Below are 15,615 nucleotides of genomic sequence, written 5' to 3'. Positions count from 1 at the left end.
AGTGGTGTATATAGTGCAGTGTGTATACAGTGCAATGAGCTGTCTAGTGGTGTATACAGTGCCGTGTGTAGTGGTGTATACAGTGCAGTGTGTAGTGGTGTATATAGTGCAGTGTGTATACAGTGCAATGAGCTGTCTAGTGGTGTATACAGTGCCGTATGTAGTGGTGTATACAGTGCAGTGTGTAGTGGTGTATATAGTGCAGTGTGTATACAGTGCAATGAGCTGTCTAGTGGTGTATACAGTGCCGTGTGTAGTGGTGTATACAGTGCCGTGTGTAGTGGTGTATACAGTGCAGTGTGTAGTGCTGTATACAGGCCAGTCAGCTATACCGTTTCCTCTGAGTCTGTCTCCTCCTTGCTTTGCTCCCTCCTCCCCCCTCCATAGGGCAGTATTATCATCTCTGTATCATTCCCACCATCTGCTCCACTCAGCCACCGCCGCCTTGCTCTCTCCGTTCTTGGGTCTCCATCTGGCCTCTGTCCGGGTCTTCTCCAGCAGACATGTCCGAGCAGAGCAGCAGTAGATACCAGCAGGTATGGATGCGGAGGGGCGGGAGGTCGCAGGGCGAGCCCCGGGGATAAGCCGCCACGTACTAGGCCCCAGCGCTTATACTGCAGCCTGTCACCCGGAAACCAGTGAGACGTGTTATACAAGTGCTAGCCGTGTTCTGCCGGCCCGGGTGTGCTGACAGGACCGGCCGTACACGGTATATGTGTGTGATATACGGAGGCCTCACTGCGGGCACATGTACGTGCTGCGCACTCCGCGGGTCGCCTATAGTGACATGTTCTATATATAAACCCCTGCTGCTGATCATACATGTTTCCATGACCTGCACGGGGATGTCCATATACCACAAGGTGTATCATTGTGATCTGCGTGGTGGGTGAAATGTAACCCTTCTGATCCCTGTATATAATAAAGCACATAGCAATGTAACTATCATGTACTGCCTGCATCAACAGGAAAAGGTGCTGGTCTGTAGGGAAATCATTCTAGTCCTGACATCAAGGTCGTCATTCACATATAACATAGTACATGACCTGTGTGGATGTATGTGCCAGGCAGGGCTGCATACATGACGTATATCTGTAATTGATCCAATGCCTATAATTATATGGACAATGTTATTGTCTGGTCTCACATGACTGTATATAGTGTCACGTGACCGTGTGCAGCAGGCCTCAGCCGGGTTTTGGCCGGTGACCGACCTGTCCCTGTCAGATGTGGATTTTCTAGAAAACATACTGCAGTGTTAATATATAATATAAATCTAATAGTGCGTGTACATAGATCTACTTTCATGCCTTTATCCCCTGGGGTAATTCTAATTTACACCCTGGGGTGGGGGATGGGGTTTGTTTACATATGCTTGTCCATATGTGTAGGACAAATTTATTTGGGTATATGCCAAGCCTGTGATGTCTGTGGACCCGGGGGGGGGGGGGGGGGGGGGAATCCTTCAAAAATGTTGTAGAAGGGGGTTTCTTGAATTACAATTTTTTTTTTTAAATGGCAGATGATAAATATCTCTAAATCTACATACAACCCAATATTATACTATAATGTTCCCATAGGTATCTATGTAGCGAATATATGCGAAGAGGCCATCGATAATAGATTTACCACTAGAGGGACTGAATGGTGTTGCTTGCTACGCTATTCGGCACTGCAAAAAACGCATATGCCACAGAAGTCAATGGGCATACAGATGCAAACCTATGGCGTATCTTTCTTTGTACGGTATAATGGGCATACAGATGCAAACCTATGGCGTATCTTTCTTTGTACGGTATAATGGGCATACAGATGCAAACCTATGGCATATCTTTCTTTGTACGGTATACGTTTCGATTTGTCTGCAAACATTTTTTAAAGAAACAAATTACTTTTGAAGCGCAAAGCGATCAGCAGATATCAGGAACTCCAGGATAGGACATGTTAAAATAAACTGTCCTACTAAATACGGGGCATTATGGCGCATTGTGTGAATAGCCCCGCACAACAAAATACTGCAGAGGACAAGGAATTAGGGAAAGGAGGTGCTGGACCTGCAGCGGAGGATGTGATTCTCTAACTAGTAGGCCTCAGTATGGCCCCATTCAGACAGGCGTATTGTACCCGTGTTTAACTGTCCATATTCCATAGGAATCAATGCAGCAATAATGATATATATGCATTTATTTTTTTTACAGTGAAAGTCAATGGCAGACTTGTACTTGTGTGACCTAATTGTATGCGTAAAAAGGGTTGTCCTATGAAGGACATTTATCACCTATCCACAGGTTCCATCCTCACTGCGGTCATTGACCCCCTTTCTAGTGATCGTGGGACCCCCAGCCATCTGACATTTCTCACTTATCCTGTGGTAGTCCTTCGTGGGACAACAATTTGAATAGAGCCTTAGGCTGGTTCCATACAAGCGAATTCCTGTGCCCGTATAACGGCCGCATATCCCGCAGGTCTGATGACCCAAACTAACAACATCGTAGGGACCAATGATGCTATTCGAATGATCAGATCCTCAGTCCGGCTGGGATTTGTTGCTCTAATACGGGCACAGTATTGCGCCTATATTACGCTGGCCTTACTGATATAGTAGTGAGGTATTTCTAATGTTGAGACTGCAGTGTACTGGCTGCCAGTAGAGTTGTGTTCTGTGTACGGGTTATACGATACACTACAGGCACATATAGACCGGATCCACACGGACAGGAAGTTCAAATACTTTGGCGAGGTTCATAGTCACACCAAACTGCAGCGAAAAACTGATTAAGTTTTGTTGCGGTCGTCCTGTGAACGCGGTTGCAGGTTTGTTAAAGCAACCGTTCTAGGAAATTTTCCAAAAACCGCAGGTACGCATTAAACCAATATGTAACGAGTGAAAGTTTTTCTCGTCACTATCATTACAGCTTCACAATCATTGGCTGCACCCAGTCACGTGATACATATAAATGGGAGTGGCTTATCTCACTGGATTTTATCCGCTATGAATTGCAATGCGGGTTTTGCCGTTTTGGAAAATGTGTGGCAGACCATGCCCTCATATCGTATTTTTTCCTTTTAACCTTATTTATATGCATTACATTGTCCTTCAGTTTCGGACCTCCTTCTTAAGGCCCTTTTACATGGGCCAATGATCATACGAACGCTCGTTCCCAATCTGATCGCATCTTTTATGTGGCCAAACAAATGGTCGCTAGTCGGCAGCGCATCTCCCCATGTAAACATATATGGTCGTAGTAACAGTGGATCATTGAGCGCCGATCCTCAAGCTGTATTGTCGATCGGCGCTCGCTTAAATGTGGTAGACACTGTTTTAGAATAAGAGCTTAGGAATGATATCTGAGGTCGGCAGATAATCTATGGGTGCTTGCTGAAGATGAATTCTAGAACCTGCATGATTTTCTCCATCATGGAGCTTCTTTTCTAGCTCGTTCTCAGTAGACACCACTAGAAACCACTTCTGTTCTTCTCATGACTCCTGTTTTTTATGGCGATCACTCAGGATTTTTTTCCGGTAATCAATTACTAGCATTTTGCTTCTACTCATGGCCATTATTATGTCAGCAGTTCAGAAATGATCAGCCAAGTACCCTGAGTTTTAGCCGACATATCTCTTGCAAGACCATTATTTTCTCCGAACTGACGGACAGCAATTAGTACATTTTGTCTCTAAGAGCATTCTTATTACTGCCGACCATGATAACACAACGCTTTCAGGATAATCACATCATTTGTCCAATTGTTATAATGCTTGATTGCCGATGCCTTGACAAAATCTTTATTAACACTATCTGTTAGTTTCCAATATGCGTTGTGTTGTGTACAGTAGAGTATTGAAGGTGGAGAATGACATTATCCACATTCGCTGAATATTAACTGAAATTCTCTGCAATGGTGTCTATAGACTCTACTGTTCATAAAAATCGAGTCATTGGTCTTACGTGGTGTCTACGGTCTGTCAGTCATGGCCCTATGTTACTTACTTTCCTCCGCTACAGCGTGTGATTACGCTTGTAATCCAGCCGCGGTTTGCATTAAGTCTTCTTTGTGACCCGCCTACAATGATGACGTCACAAGTGTCTTCTTTTAAAAGAAAAATTCAACTGCTGGACCATTCCTATTGAGCTAATTTACGTGCGTTTTACCCTGACTTTGACCTTGATCTTGACCCTAGCCTTGTGCTTGTTGTTCAACCTCCTGATTCTGAATAAAACCCCAATAGATATGAATGAAAGCAGGATAATCTGCTCGCTAGATGGAGTTGTGCGATCAGGCATGAGACTGAGAAGCGTATAATTCAAGTATGCGTGACCGCTGCTCCCACCTGCCAACCTCTTTAAACGAGACCTCACATAAACAACCAACAGAAAAATGCAGGATCCAATGGGTGTTATCGCTGAACAGTTAGGGTATGTTCCGTCTGGAATTTTGAGGCAGATTTCGATCTGCCTGCACGCCGTTTGCGGCAAAAAACGCTTTCTCTGCCTCCCATTGATGTCAATGGGAGGTCAGAGACGTAAACGCCCGAAGATAGGGCATGAGGCTTCTTCCCGCGAGCTGGAAGTCTGAAATCAATCGGAGGCATTTTCGGTTGTTTTTTGGCGCGTTTTCCGACATGGTTTCCGCATCAAAAAAACTCAGTGTGGATAGGGCCTTATAGTTTAGTATTTGAGGTATGATTACATTATTTATTGACTGGTAAATAAAAATGTACAACACATTTCGAGGTCGATCCGACCTCTTCCTTAGGTACAAACACAATAAGAACAGGATCTAAATTTAAAGCACAGCTTCACCGTAAATTATAACATACCCAGGTAATACAACATGATGCGAACAAGTAAACCGAACATTATACACATAATATGATATCATGTAATAGTCAGTATAACATTATGCATATAAGAAAATGCATAGATACAACTATACCCTGTGTTCCTTAAAAGTGACACAAAGTCACCATCAACATGTGTCAAATGCAATATCTGTCTATATGGACATGATATATATTTAGAATTAACCTATAAATGAATAGGTAATCCAAACACCAGAAAATATCCCCAAAAATAATAATAAAAATCAAAACTCTGATTAACCTGTTGGCGACAAGTATTGTAACCGTACTTCACAGTCGCCAAGGGGGAGTATGGGCTTACAATCCCGGCTGTTTAACCACTTAGATGCAACGGTCAAAAGCCCCCGCGGCATCAGCCATTAGAAAGAGGGAACGATGTTTGTCATGGAAGCGTGGATTCCTAATAAAGGTACCCAAGTCTGCCATCTTTTTTCTTCTATTAAAGAGGCTCTGTCACCACATTATAAGTGCCCTGTCTCCTACATAAGGAGATCGGCGCTATAATGTAGAGGACAGCAGTACTTTTTATGAAAAAAAAACCGATCTATTTTCACCATGTTATTAGTGATTTTAGCTTTATGCTAATGAGTTTCTCAATGGACAACTGGGCGTGTTTTACTATTGACCAAGTGGGTGTTGTACAGAGAAGTGTATGAGGCTGACCAATCAGCGACCAATCAGCGTCATACACTTCCCATTGTTACAGCGTGATTGTGCAGTGAAAGAAGCTGGGCTGGAAGAATGAGAAGTGTAGGACACTGACCAATCAGTGACCAATCAGCGTCATACATTTCTCTTCATTCATTTAGTCAGCGCATAGGGATCCTTTTAGATCTCTATGTTCTGTCTTATACGAACACATAAACGATACTGAAGTGTTTAGACAGTGAATAGACATTTCACGGGATGTCTATTCACAATCTCTGCACTTCGTTAATGTTTCTGTGGTAGTTACAGCAGATCAAGCATCCCGTGAGATTACGCTGTAGATGACGGGTTTTAGCGAGATTACGCTTGCTCTGCTGTAACTACCACAGAAACATTAACAAAGTGACGGGATTGTGAATAGACATCCCGTGGAATGTCTATTCACTGTCTAAATACTTCAGTATCGTTAAGACCGCACATAATGATCCCTATGTGCTGAGGTAATGAATGGAGAGGAGTGCATGATGCTGATTGGTCAGCGTCATGCTCTCCTCTGTACAACGCCCACTTGGTCAATAGTAAAACACGCCCAGTTGTCCAATGAGAAACTCATTAGCATAAAGCTAAAATCACTAATAACATGGTGAAAATAGAACCTTTTTTTTCAATAAAAAGCACCGCTGTCACCTACATTATAGCGCCCATGTAGGAGATAGGGCACTTATAATGTGGTGACAGCCTGCCAGAGGCAGGGCTAATTAGGAGCCGGTTAAAAGTATTTTGCAGTGCAGGGCGGTATTGCAGTGTATAGCTCAAGCATCTGCTTGCTCATGTCCCCTAAGGGGACTAAAAAAAACATAGAGTTAAATAAAGTTTTTTGAACTTTTCTAATATAACCTTATTTAACCTGCATGCTGAAAAAAAATGCTGGCATTGCTGTTTTTTGGTCTCATTAGGTCCAATTTTTTTTTATAAAAAGTGATCAAAAACTCGCATGTATCCCAAAATGGTACCAATAAAAACTACAGCCCCCGCAAAAAAAAACAAGCCCTCACACAGCTCAATCAATGAAAAAGTAAAGTTATGGCTTTTTACAATATGGCGACACAATTTTTTTTAATTTAACAAATATTTTTTGTAAATGCGGTTAAAACTTTTTTTGTATTTACAATACCACCCCACAAAGATAGATATCTGTATGTATATATCATTTTTCAAATATTTTTTTTTTTTCATTTGCCCAGTACATAGGCAGCTATGTTGACCGAAAAATAAAAAAGTTATGTATTTTGGAATGCGGGGAGAAAAAAACTAAAATGAAGAAACAAAAAATTACTGCGACCCCAAGGGGTTAAGTGATCGAGTCTTTTTATTTGTCTCATTAAGACCCTCCGGGAATGAAGTGCAGAGTTTAAAAATGTAACATGATTCCATATTATATTATGTGCGGTATGTGTTCGATACATCATACATACATACATATTTGATTCATACCTCCGTTAGTAAGTTCTATCTGTCCAGTAATAGCGCCCATTGGATCATGTATTTTTCTGATTCCTGTTGGTTGATGCTTCGATCCCTGGGTATCTTTTTTTTTTGGAGAAAGGTAAATTGTACCCATTTTTTGAAAAAAAATTTAAGCAGTGCAGGAGCCTCTAGGACCATTGAAGCAAAACTTTTATAAAATGTATATTTGTGCCATCTTTGGTTCAGTGCGCCTCTGCTTCCCATTTTTCAGGCAGGGATAGACAACGATTCAGACAGAAGCGCTACCATTGAGGCAGTTATTTACCTCTATGGGGACCAGATGTCTGGCACTCAGCAAATACACGTGGTGGACATCCGGTGTCCATGTCAAGAAGTGATACGACACCGATTTCCACCCCATGTCTGGCACACAGTGAACACACGTTTGCTTTGCATAGAGATTAATAGGAAACACAATGAGGGTGTTACAAGACCCGACTGGAAACATGGTAGGAAGCAGAGATGACAACTCATACCATACATAGAAGTGCGTGCCTAGCTATATGGTGAAAGACATTTAGGGCATTATTGATGTGATATGCCATATATGACTGATCGGTGGGGAACAGTGTTTCTTGGTCCCGTTTGTGGCTCAGAAGTAGTTGCGCATACATGTCGCTCTTTATCATACTCTATGGGAGCTATGTTTTCATAGCTCTCATAGACTTTATTGTAGTGTGACTGTGAATGTACCTCTCTGCAGGGGGATCGGCACCCACGTTTTTGGGATCCATGAGGGTTCATTTGGCCCAAAAATTTTTGGAGAACCTGCTTATTCGTTCATCTCAAACACTATGGAATCTATTTTTATTAGATTTTTTTTATTGGTTATTTATTTTATAATGGGGACATTTATTTGCCTTTACTGGAAGACTAGGCACCTGATAAAATGAGTTTTGCTCACCCTGGGTTAAAATAATACTACTTTGAATAATCTTAATAATAATAATGCTTGGGGGAACGCTTTAGCATGACAGATCAGAATGAAACTGCTGGCATTGTGTTGGTGATCTTCCCACAAAAGCCACATTACACCATGACAAAGGGTAACTCGATAATATATGGAGCTAGGTAGAGATATGCTGAATCACAAGCCGTGCGTTTCTAAAGAAATCACGTGCGCCATCATTGCAAATCAAACCGCTGAATGTCTCACCACATGAAAATTCACTGTATTCATACTTCAAAATCTGTCTCTTTCGGTTGTTCGTATGAAATGTTACTAGTGCTTTGCTGTATTACTAAATGGAGCAGTGCACAAAAACACTGGGAAATATTAAAGCCTGGCTATAAATAGTTGGCCGTGCTAATCTCCGAGCAGTAAGATATCCCCTTTAAAGAACCCAGCAGGGTTTGGCAGCAATCCACTTAGAGCTGCAGAGTTACTTTGTCCTTTGGCAGGAGTCTATCTTGTTGTGCCACTCTGAAGCTACAAATCTGTTAAAGTGACCCTCATTAAATCCTCCTGAACAGGCCCTCTGTTCATAAACCTCCAGCATGTGGACGTGCTATACGTGGAGACTGCAGAAACGAAAGGATATAGCAGAAATTCTTCCAATGGTGGCTAATCTGTCACCACATTATAAGTGGCCTATATTGTACATGATGTGATTGGTGCTGTAATGTGATTCCGTCTAGAATTTTGAGGCAGATTTTGATCTGCCTTCACGCTGTTTGCCGTGTTTTTCGCCCGCGGTCATTGATCGCCGCGGGCAAAAGTGCTGTGAAAAATGTTTTCTCTGCCTCCCATTGATGTCAATGGGAGGTCAGAGACGTAAATGCCCGAAGATAGGGCATGGCGCTTCTTTAGGAGGTGTTTTTGGATGTTTTTTGGCGCAGTTTCCACGTCAAAAAACGTGTCAAAAACTCTGTGTGAACAGGGCCTAAAAGCTACGTGTGGCCAGAGCCTTACACATATACAGTGGGCAAGTATGTCATTGTTTGGGCCTCAAGGACAATCATGCAAAAAGACATTTAGGGTTTACAGTGCTCACCTGTGCCATGCTTATAGACACGTACGTTTGGCAGGGATGGACTTTTTGCAGGTATCAGGTAACCACAGCTCCTAGAAATTTGCTACTGGTGGTTATATTTTTAGATTGTTTCCGATTTGATATTTGTAAAAATTCTTATTTACTAGCCACAAGTAAAAAGTCAGATAGGCCAACAGACATTTGCTTCTAAAGTGCTTGGGGTAAGGGCTGTTCACACTTGCATCATGCTTCCATGAATGCTGTCAAAGATATGGTTTACTGACAAAACCCATTGACTTTAATAGGGGGTCTGTTGGGGTCCTGGTATTTTGGCCTGCAAGACTAGCACTGCAGACTGTGCTAGGGAAACTCCATAGAGCAAATGTGAACACAGCTTTATGTCCACAACATCTCATTGTCTGTATACATGAACCCACGGGTATATGCTCAAATGTGTATATACCCATACTCCTAAAAGGGTTTTTCCAATATAGTCAGTGATGGCATATCTAATGATCCCTACAATCCTCAATGTAAAGGGGCTGCAGGAAAAGTTAAAGGGGTTCTCCAATAATATTTATCACCTATCCACAGGATAGGTGATAAATATCTGATCGCTGGGGGTTCGAGCCCCATGAGTGGAGCGGTACTGTGCATGCTCGACCAACGCTCCATTAATTTCTATGTGGCGGCCGAGCGCTATCTTCAGCAGCCCCTTAGAAATGAATGGAGTGGTGGCTGAGCATTCGCAGTACCGCTCCGTTCCTATGGGCTCCCAGGGAGAGCAAGGTAAGCCAGTTCTCGTGATCGGTGTGGGTCTCAGCAATCGGACCCCCACCGATCAGATATTCATCACATATCCTGAGGATAGATGATAAATAATGATTACGGGAAAACCTCCTTTAAGTGCTTCGCTGATTCCTCCTGCACAGCAACACTGACCAGCCGCTGCGCATGGAACTACAACGCAGTCCTATTCACTTGAATAGTTCCCTGCCTAGAGTGGCTGGACCCCCACCGATTATAATGTTATAGCATGGCCTAGCGATGTGCCATAACATTCTGAGATTGGAATACCCCAGCCCCCTTCCCCCCAATCTCCAGAATTTCTCTTTTTTTATCCGGGATTAGAAAAAAAAGGGGCTGCCTTTTTCCCAGAGACAGACCCACTCTTGTTCATGGACTGCGTCTGGTTGCGGCTTTTCCCATTGAAGTAAATAAGACCAGAGCCACAATACCAGACATGGACAATGGTGGGACTGTTTCCTGGGGGGGAAAAAATCTGACCTTTTTTCTAATCTTGGACAACCCCTTTAAAGGACTTTCTATTTCCTCAGAAGCAGTTCACTGTATGTAAACACTCTGTTCTCCCCTGTATGAGTCCAACAGTTATGTATGTGCATCTTAGGAAATGTAGTACTTGCGGCTGCATGGTGGAAGCAGCCAAAATCGTATAAATGTACGTCACTTCCTCTTATTGTACTGAGCTGTCTATATTCAGCACTTCTGCAGGAGTCTCCCCACCACACTTTTTATTTTACTCTCCCGCATGGTACTGTTCTTTTTCTGGCGGATGGCCATTTAGTAGCTGCCACTGCACTCATAACAGACTCCGTTCGGTTGTCCGATTTCAGCAAATGTAAGCTTATTTTTTTAGGTAATTAAAAGTCATGCAATTTTCCAATATACTTTCTGTATTAATTCCTTATGGTTTTCAAGATCTCTGCTTGTTGTTAATCAGTAAGAACATTCATATTTTACTTCCAGTGGATAATAATCTGTCCATGGTCATGTGATGGACACACAGGTGAACAACTCATTAGAAGACACATGAGCCGTGCACCTGTGTGTTCATCACATGACCATGGACAGATTATTATCCACTGGAAGTAAACAATGAATGTTCATACTGATTAACAACAAGCAGAGATCTTGAAAATCATTTGGAATTATTACAGTAAAGTTGTATTAGAAAATTGTATAACTTTTAATTATGCAAAAAATAACATTTAAATTGCTGATATCCGACAACCCCCTTTTAAATATAAGGTGTTTGTTCTGGTGACCGGTAGGGTGTGTAGAACTTTGGTGGCACATGTTACATGTCTTGTGTCACTGTAGGAAGGAATAATACATCTAGTTATGGACTTGTATACAAGGAGAACACAGTTGCTTATATAAAGTATATACATGTGCAGTTGACACCTATTTCACTCTTCTACAAATATCCTATATAACACCTTTCCTGTGAGAGGATTAGCACCTTGGTTCTCAGGCCTGGCAGGCATGGGGACAGGGTTCTGTATAGTTTACAGTAAGTATGAGGATGGAGCTTCGTACAATTAATAAAGGGCTTCTAAGATATACATTTATATATATATATATATATATATATATATATATATACACACACATGTGTGTGTGTTGTGCAATGTTGCTATTGATGCAAAGGGGCATTGTCTTCGGATGAGTCTCAAAAGCCGTATCCCACCAATCAGACATTAGCTATATCCTATAAATATCTTACGAAGATTCCATAAATGTATGGGGTGAGAAAAGCCCTTTAAATTTACCATTTCAACTTTTTCTATTGTAAACAATGGATGTTTTATATCTAGTTGAGTTATGCCCCATGCCCACGAAAGTATTTGTGCGGCCGTAATTCACCCGCAAATCTGCGGCTGAATTGCGGCCCCATTCATTTCAATGGGCCCACGCACACAACGCACGTGCAGTTCCCGGGAGCCTGGACCGCAAAAAGATAGGACATGTCTTATTACAGGCCGTATTTTGCGGTCCAGGCTCGTTGAAATGAATTCTCACGGCCCGTGCGCACCACTACGGTTGTGTGCATGAGGCCTTGGTTATATCATGGGACATGTATACATCTTGATCGTGACTCTGGATGTTGCAATTCAAGAAGCTGCTGGCACGAGACGTGTTGGTCTAAAATAAATATGGCAAAATATATTCACATATACCATTTTTGCAATAGAATTTTTATATTTCTGAGATCTAGTTTCCAACATTGCTTCATGGTTTTCTAAGGCTTATATAACTCCATATTATGCTGCCTCATTTGTCTAACATTAAAGTATTCGGTGGAAATGGATCAGATAAGATGATGGAAGGGATGATGAAAACATGTCGTGATGTACAACATTTGTTCTGTTAACAGATAAGTGCTCTCAGATGAAATCCAAAGATACTGAATAATATATAAGATACCGCAGCTCTGCTGAGAAAGAAAAGGGTTAAAGTGCAATTTCTTTTAAAGGGAACCCGTCTGGTAAAAGCATCATGTTCCTAGCAAACAGAATAGAAGTAGAAGAAACTGATGCGATCTAAACTCAATTTAGGTATAAAATCCTTCTGACTTTACTTTTCTATTATATAGTCCCTTAGAATTTGGATTCTGAGATCGGATCTTGGGATCTGTGGCGTGAATAGAGGCTTTCTTTACTTTGCATACTCTTGCAGTCAGTCTGTATGGACTCAACACATCATAAGTACATCCAAATCTGCCTGCATCATATCATTGCTGGCAAATAACTAATCCAATGTCGGGAAAAGTCAAATATGTTCCTACAGAAAGCTGTGGGAGGATCTGGAGCAGTATCTCCAACATGATCGGTTTGTGTTAAATGTGAAATCAGAGCACTAACTTATAAATGAGACAACTTGGGGTGGTGTCCTCTAATTTGTCCCATAGAAAGGATATTTTATATTGCGCGAACAATGCATGCTTTCCGCTTTATAAGGCCTCCTGCACACGGCCGTAGGTGTGTGTACGGTCCTTGATTACGGCACGGACGGGCCACGGAGTGTCATCCGTGGGCCGTCCGCAATCACGAACCGTGCACACAGAAGGTGTGCATTCATTTCAATGAGCCCAGACCGCAAAAGCGGACCGTATAATGACATGTCCTATTTTTTTTGCGGTCCGGGCTTTGGGCAATGCACGGATCGGGGAAACCACGGTCGTGTGCATTGGCTCATAGGAAAGCATGTGTTTTATACTATCCACCATTGCGGATAGTGTACGGCTGCAAAACTACGGTCATAGGCATCGGCCTGCGCATGAGTGGGTTCATTAGAATCCGGATAAGATTAATTTATTTAAAATAACAGTTAAAGGGGATGTCCCAGAATTAATGTAAAAAAAAAGAAAATCAGCCATAATATAGTGCATTACAATCTCTTTCTAACAAAGCTAGAACCAGCCCTGTATATTACATAAATTTACCCATTCATTGCTCTGCTATATTTTCTTCTAACTGGTATCTTAGGGGGCTTGTCCTTTCTGCTGCAGCGCCTCCCAAACCCTGTCATAGCTTTCTAGGAGAAGCTTTTCAAATGCCCCCCATTACGTATCTTTTTAGAGGGAGAGCCCAGCCCTAGATAACTAAAGAAGAGGGAGAGCTTGCAGCTTACAGCATTGAGCTCTCCCCTCTCTGTATGTAAGCAGTGCTGCATGCAGGCTCTCTATATTTAAGCAAACGGCTGGCTCTCCTGTGTGTTTCTTACTGTGCGAGTCTCTATTCACACTACAAGCTATGATTCTGAATAAAAGCTCCTTCTCTACTGACAAATAGAGAAGGCATTTTCTATTGGCTGGTGTTAGTTGGAGAGTGGAATTGAGCATGTGCGTCCCTCCTCATTTAGCTCAGTAGGAGGACGTGCACATTACTATACAGATTGAACCCCAGGGGGGTCATTATAATAAAGTAAAGGGAATATCTCGCAACTTGAACATTTTTGTAACATAAGGTAAATCACAAAACATATATATTTTTAAAAGCTTAAAGGGAATGTTTCGCTAGAATTTTTTTTTTTCAGTTAAACAATTAGTATTTAAGTGATTACACATTGTTTCAATTTTTTCACAAGTCAGGAAATGTTATAAATTAGAATCTAATTTATAATATTTCTATGTGCTGTCCACTAGAGGGAGCAGTTCCCAAAATTGCAGCATGGTCACTGTGGTAAAGCAACCTCATTGATTTATGCTGCAAATTTGGGGTGGATACACTCTCCTCTAGTGTCCTCACACAATCCCCCCTCCCTTATTCTGGCTAGTGCCAGGAGAAGGAAGGGTTTGAATGTCTTCAAACCTCCTACACTGTGTGCTGCCATTTTCTGAGCGACTGCACAGTGTAGGAGGATTAGATACAGGGCTCAGCAGACAGTATCACACGAACATACGCGAACATAAATTACCTTCTCCTGCCGCCGCCACCTACACTCCTCTTCCCTGCGCCTTCGCTTCGTTGAACACATGGCCGGAAGCCGTCATCTTACTGTCCGGCAGCGGCTTCCGGTCCACATGAAAATGGCGCCGGATTTCGCTCTACGAATGAGCTTAGTTTTGGTCTGTGTGGGAGTGGCACATGCGCCGTTCCCACACAGACGGCGCACGCAACTGAGAATGGAACGGCTCCGGTTCGCATTCTCTATGGGGATGTATGTGCCGTATTCCATCTCTGTATGTGTCGTTAATCGACACATACGGAGATGAAAAAAAAAAATCGCAGCCCCCATAGAGAAGTAAAAGTCAGAAAACATTAAAAAGTAACACATGAGAACACAATTAAATAAAATTTTTGAAAATATTATATTAAAAGCAATATGATAAAAAAAAAAATTCATGACACCTTCCCTTTAAAACTGGAACCGCCCCTTTAAGAAAATGTAAACACTACCACGTGTTTACGTTTTTTAAGGTTCACAAGATATCTACTTGCTGTCAATCAATGGAAACATTAATGGATTACATCCAGAGGCTGATAAGGTCCTGACCTAGCTCTGCTCACAAAACTGGGAGTTAGGCCCCCTTCGTTAACTACGTTTATTGTCTGTGTCAGGAAAGCTCCTGTGTATGTTTTCAGCACTCCTATGAGCCAAACGGCAGAAAAAATGTCTAGGCCATTTTGGCTACTAGGAGTAGGGACCTGTAGCTGTAATACACTGCCCTTACGTATTCAACTGACAGATCGCTTTAAAGGTGTTGTCCAGGTTGACCAAAAAATGGGCTAAGGGGTTGAAATGCCATCAAATAATAAAAGAAGCTTAGCTTCAGCTCTTTTCAGTACTCGCCGCCAGACTTGGTTTATTGAGCTGCAGCGATGATGTCACAACATCCCAGATGACCACTGTAGCAAATTGCTTGCCTCAGTGCTGACTGCAGGGGTCACGTGTCGTCATGACGTCATCGCTGCAGCTCAGAAAACCGAGACCAGTGGGAAGAATCAGAGGGACAGCGCTGGAGTGCCGGGGGATTTAACAGCTAAGTTATGCTTCTTTTATTATTTTATAGCATTCCCGGACACCCTCCTTAATGTACAGTGGTATTTGTTATTTTTAATCCTAATATTGATGTTTTTAACCACAGTTGGAGAATGAAGAAGAACCTGTAGAGAATGCCCAGGCTTCGTCAGATGCTCCTCCTCCATACAGCAGCATTGCTGGAGAGAACGCAGGTAAATTCATTTTTTATTTAACTTCAATTGTACATTAAAATGTATTAAAAGCCTGGAAAAAAAAGAATATTACCAAAGGAACGCCAGTAAAACTTTTATTTTTTCTATTATGCAGCATTCAAAC

General features: G+C 42.1%; 1 protein-coding gene across 1 annotated transcript in view; it reads left to right on the top strand.

Moving 5' to 3' along the window:
- The first annotated feature begins 373 nt into the window (after positions 1–373).
- The window catches only part of NDFIP1 (Nedd4 family interacting protein 1), a 37,007-nt gene continuing 21,765 nt past the window's right edge, over positions 374–15,615 (top strand). The window contains exons 1-2 of the mRNA XM_075856548.1: positions 374–536; positions 15,404–15,491. Coding sequence (XP_075712663.1) covers positions 504–536; positions 15,404–15,491 — 121 coding nt within the window. The 5' untranslated portion in view covers positions 374–503. The remainder of the gene's footprint in view (positions 537–15,403; positions 15,492–15,615) is intronic.

The sequence above is a fragment of the Rhinoderma darwinii genome, chromosome 3 (assembly GCF_050947455.1).
Source record: "Rhinoderma darwinii isolate aRhiDar2 chromosome 3, aRhiDar2.hap1, whole genome shotgun sequence".
NCBI lineage: Eukaryota > Metazoa > Chordata > Amphibia > Anura > Rhinodermatidae > Rhinoderma > Rhinoderma darwinii.
The sequence above is the reverse complement of the archived record's forward strand: the minus strand, read 5'-3'. Positions and strand labels throughout refer to the sequence as shown.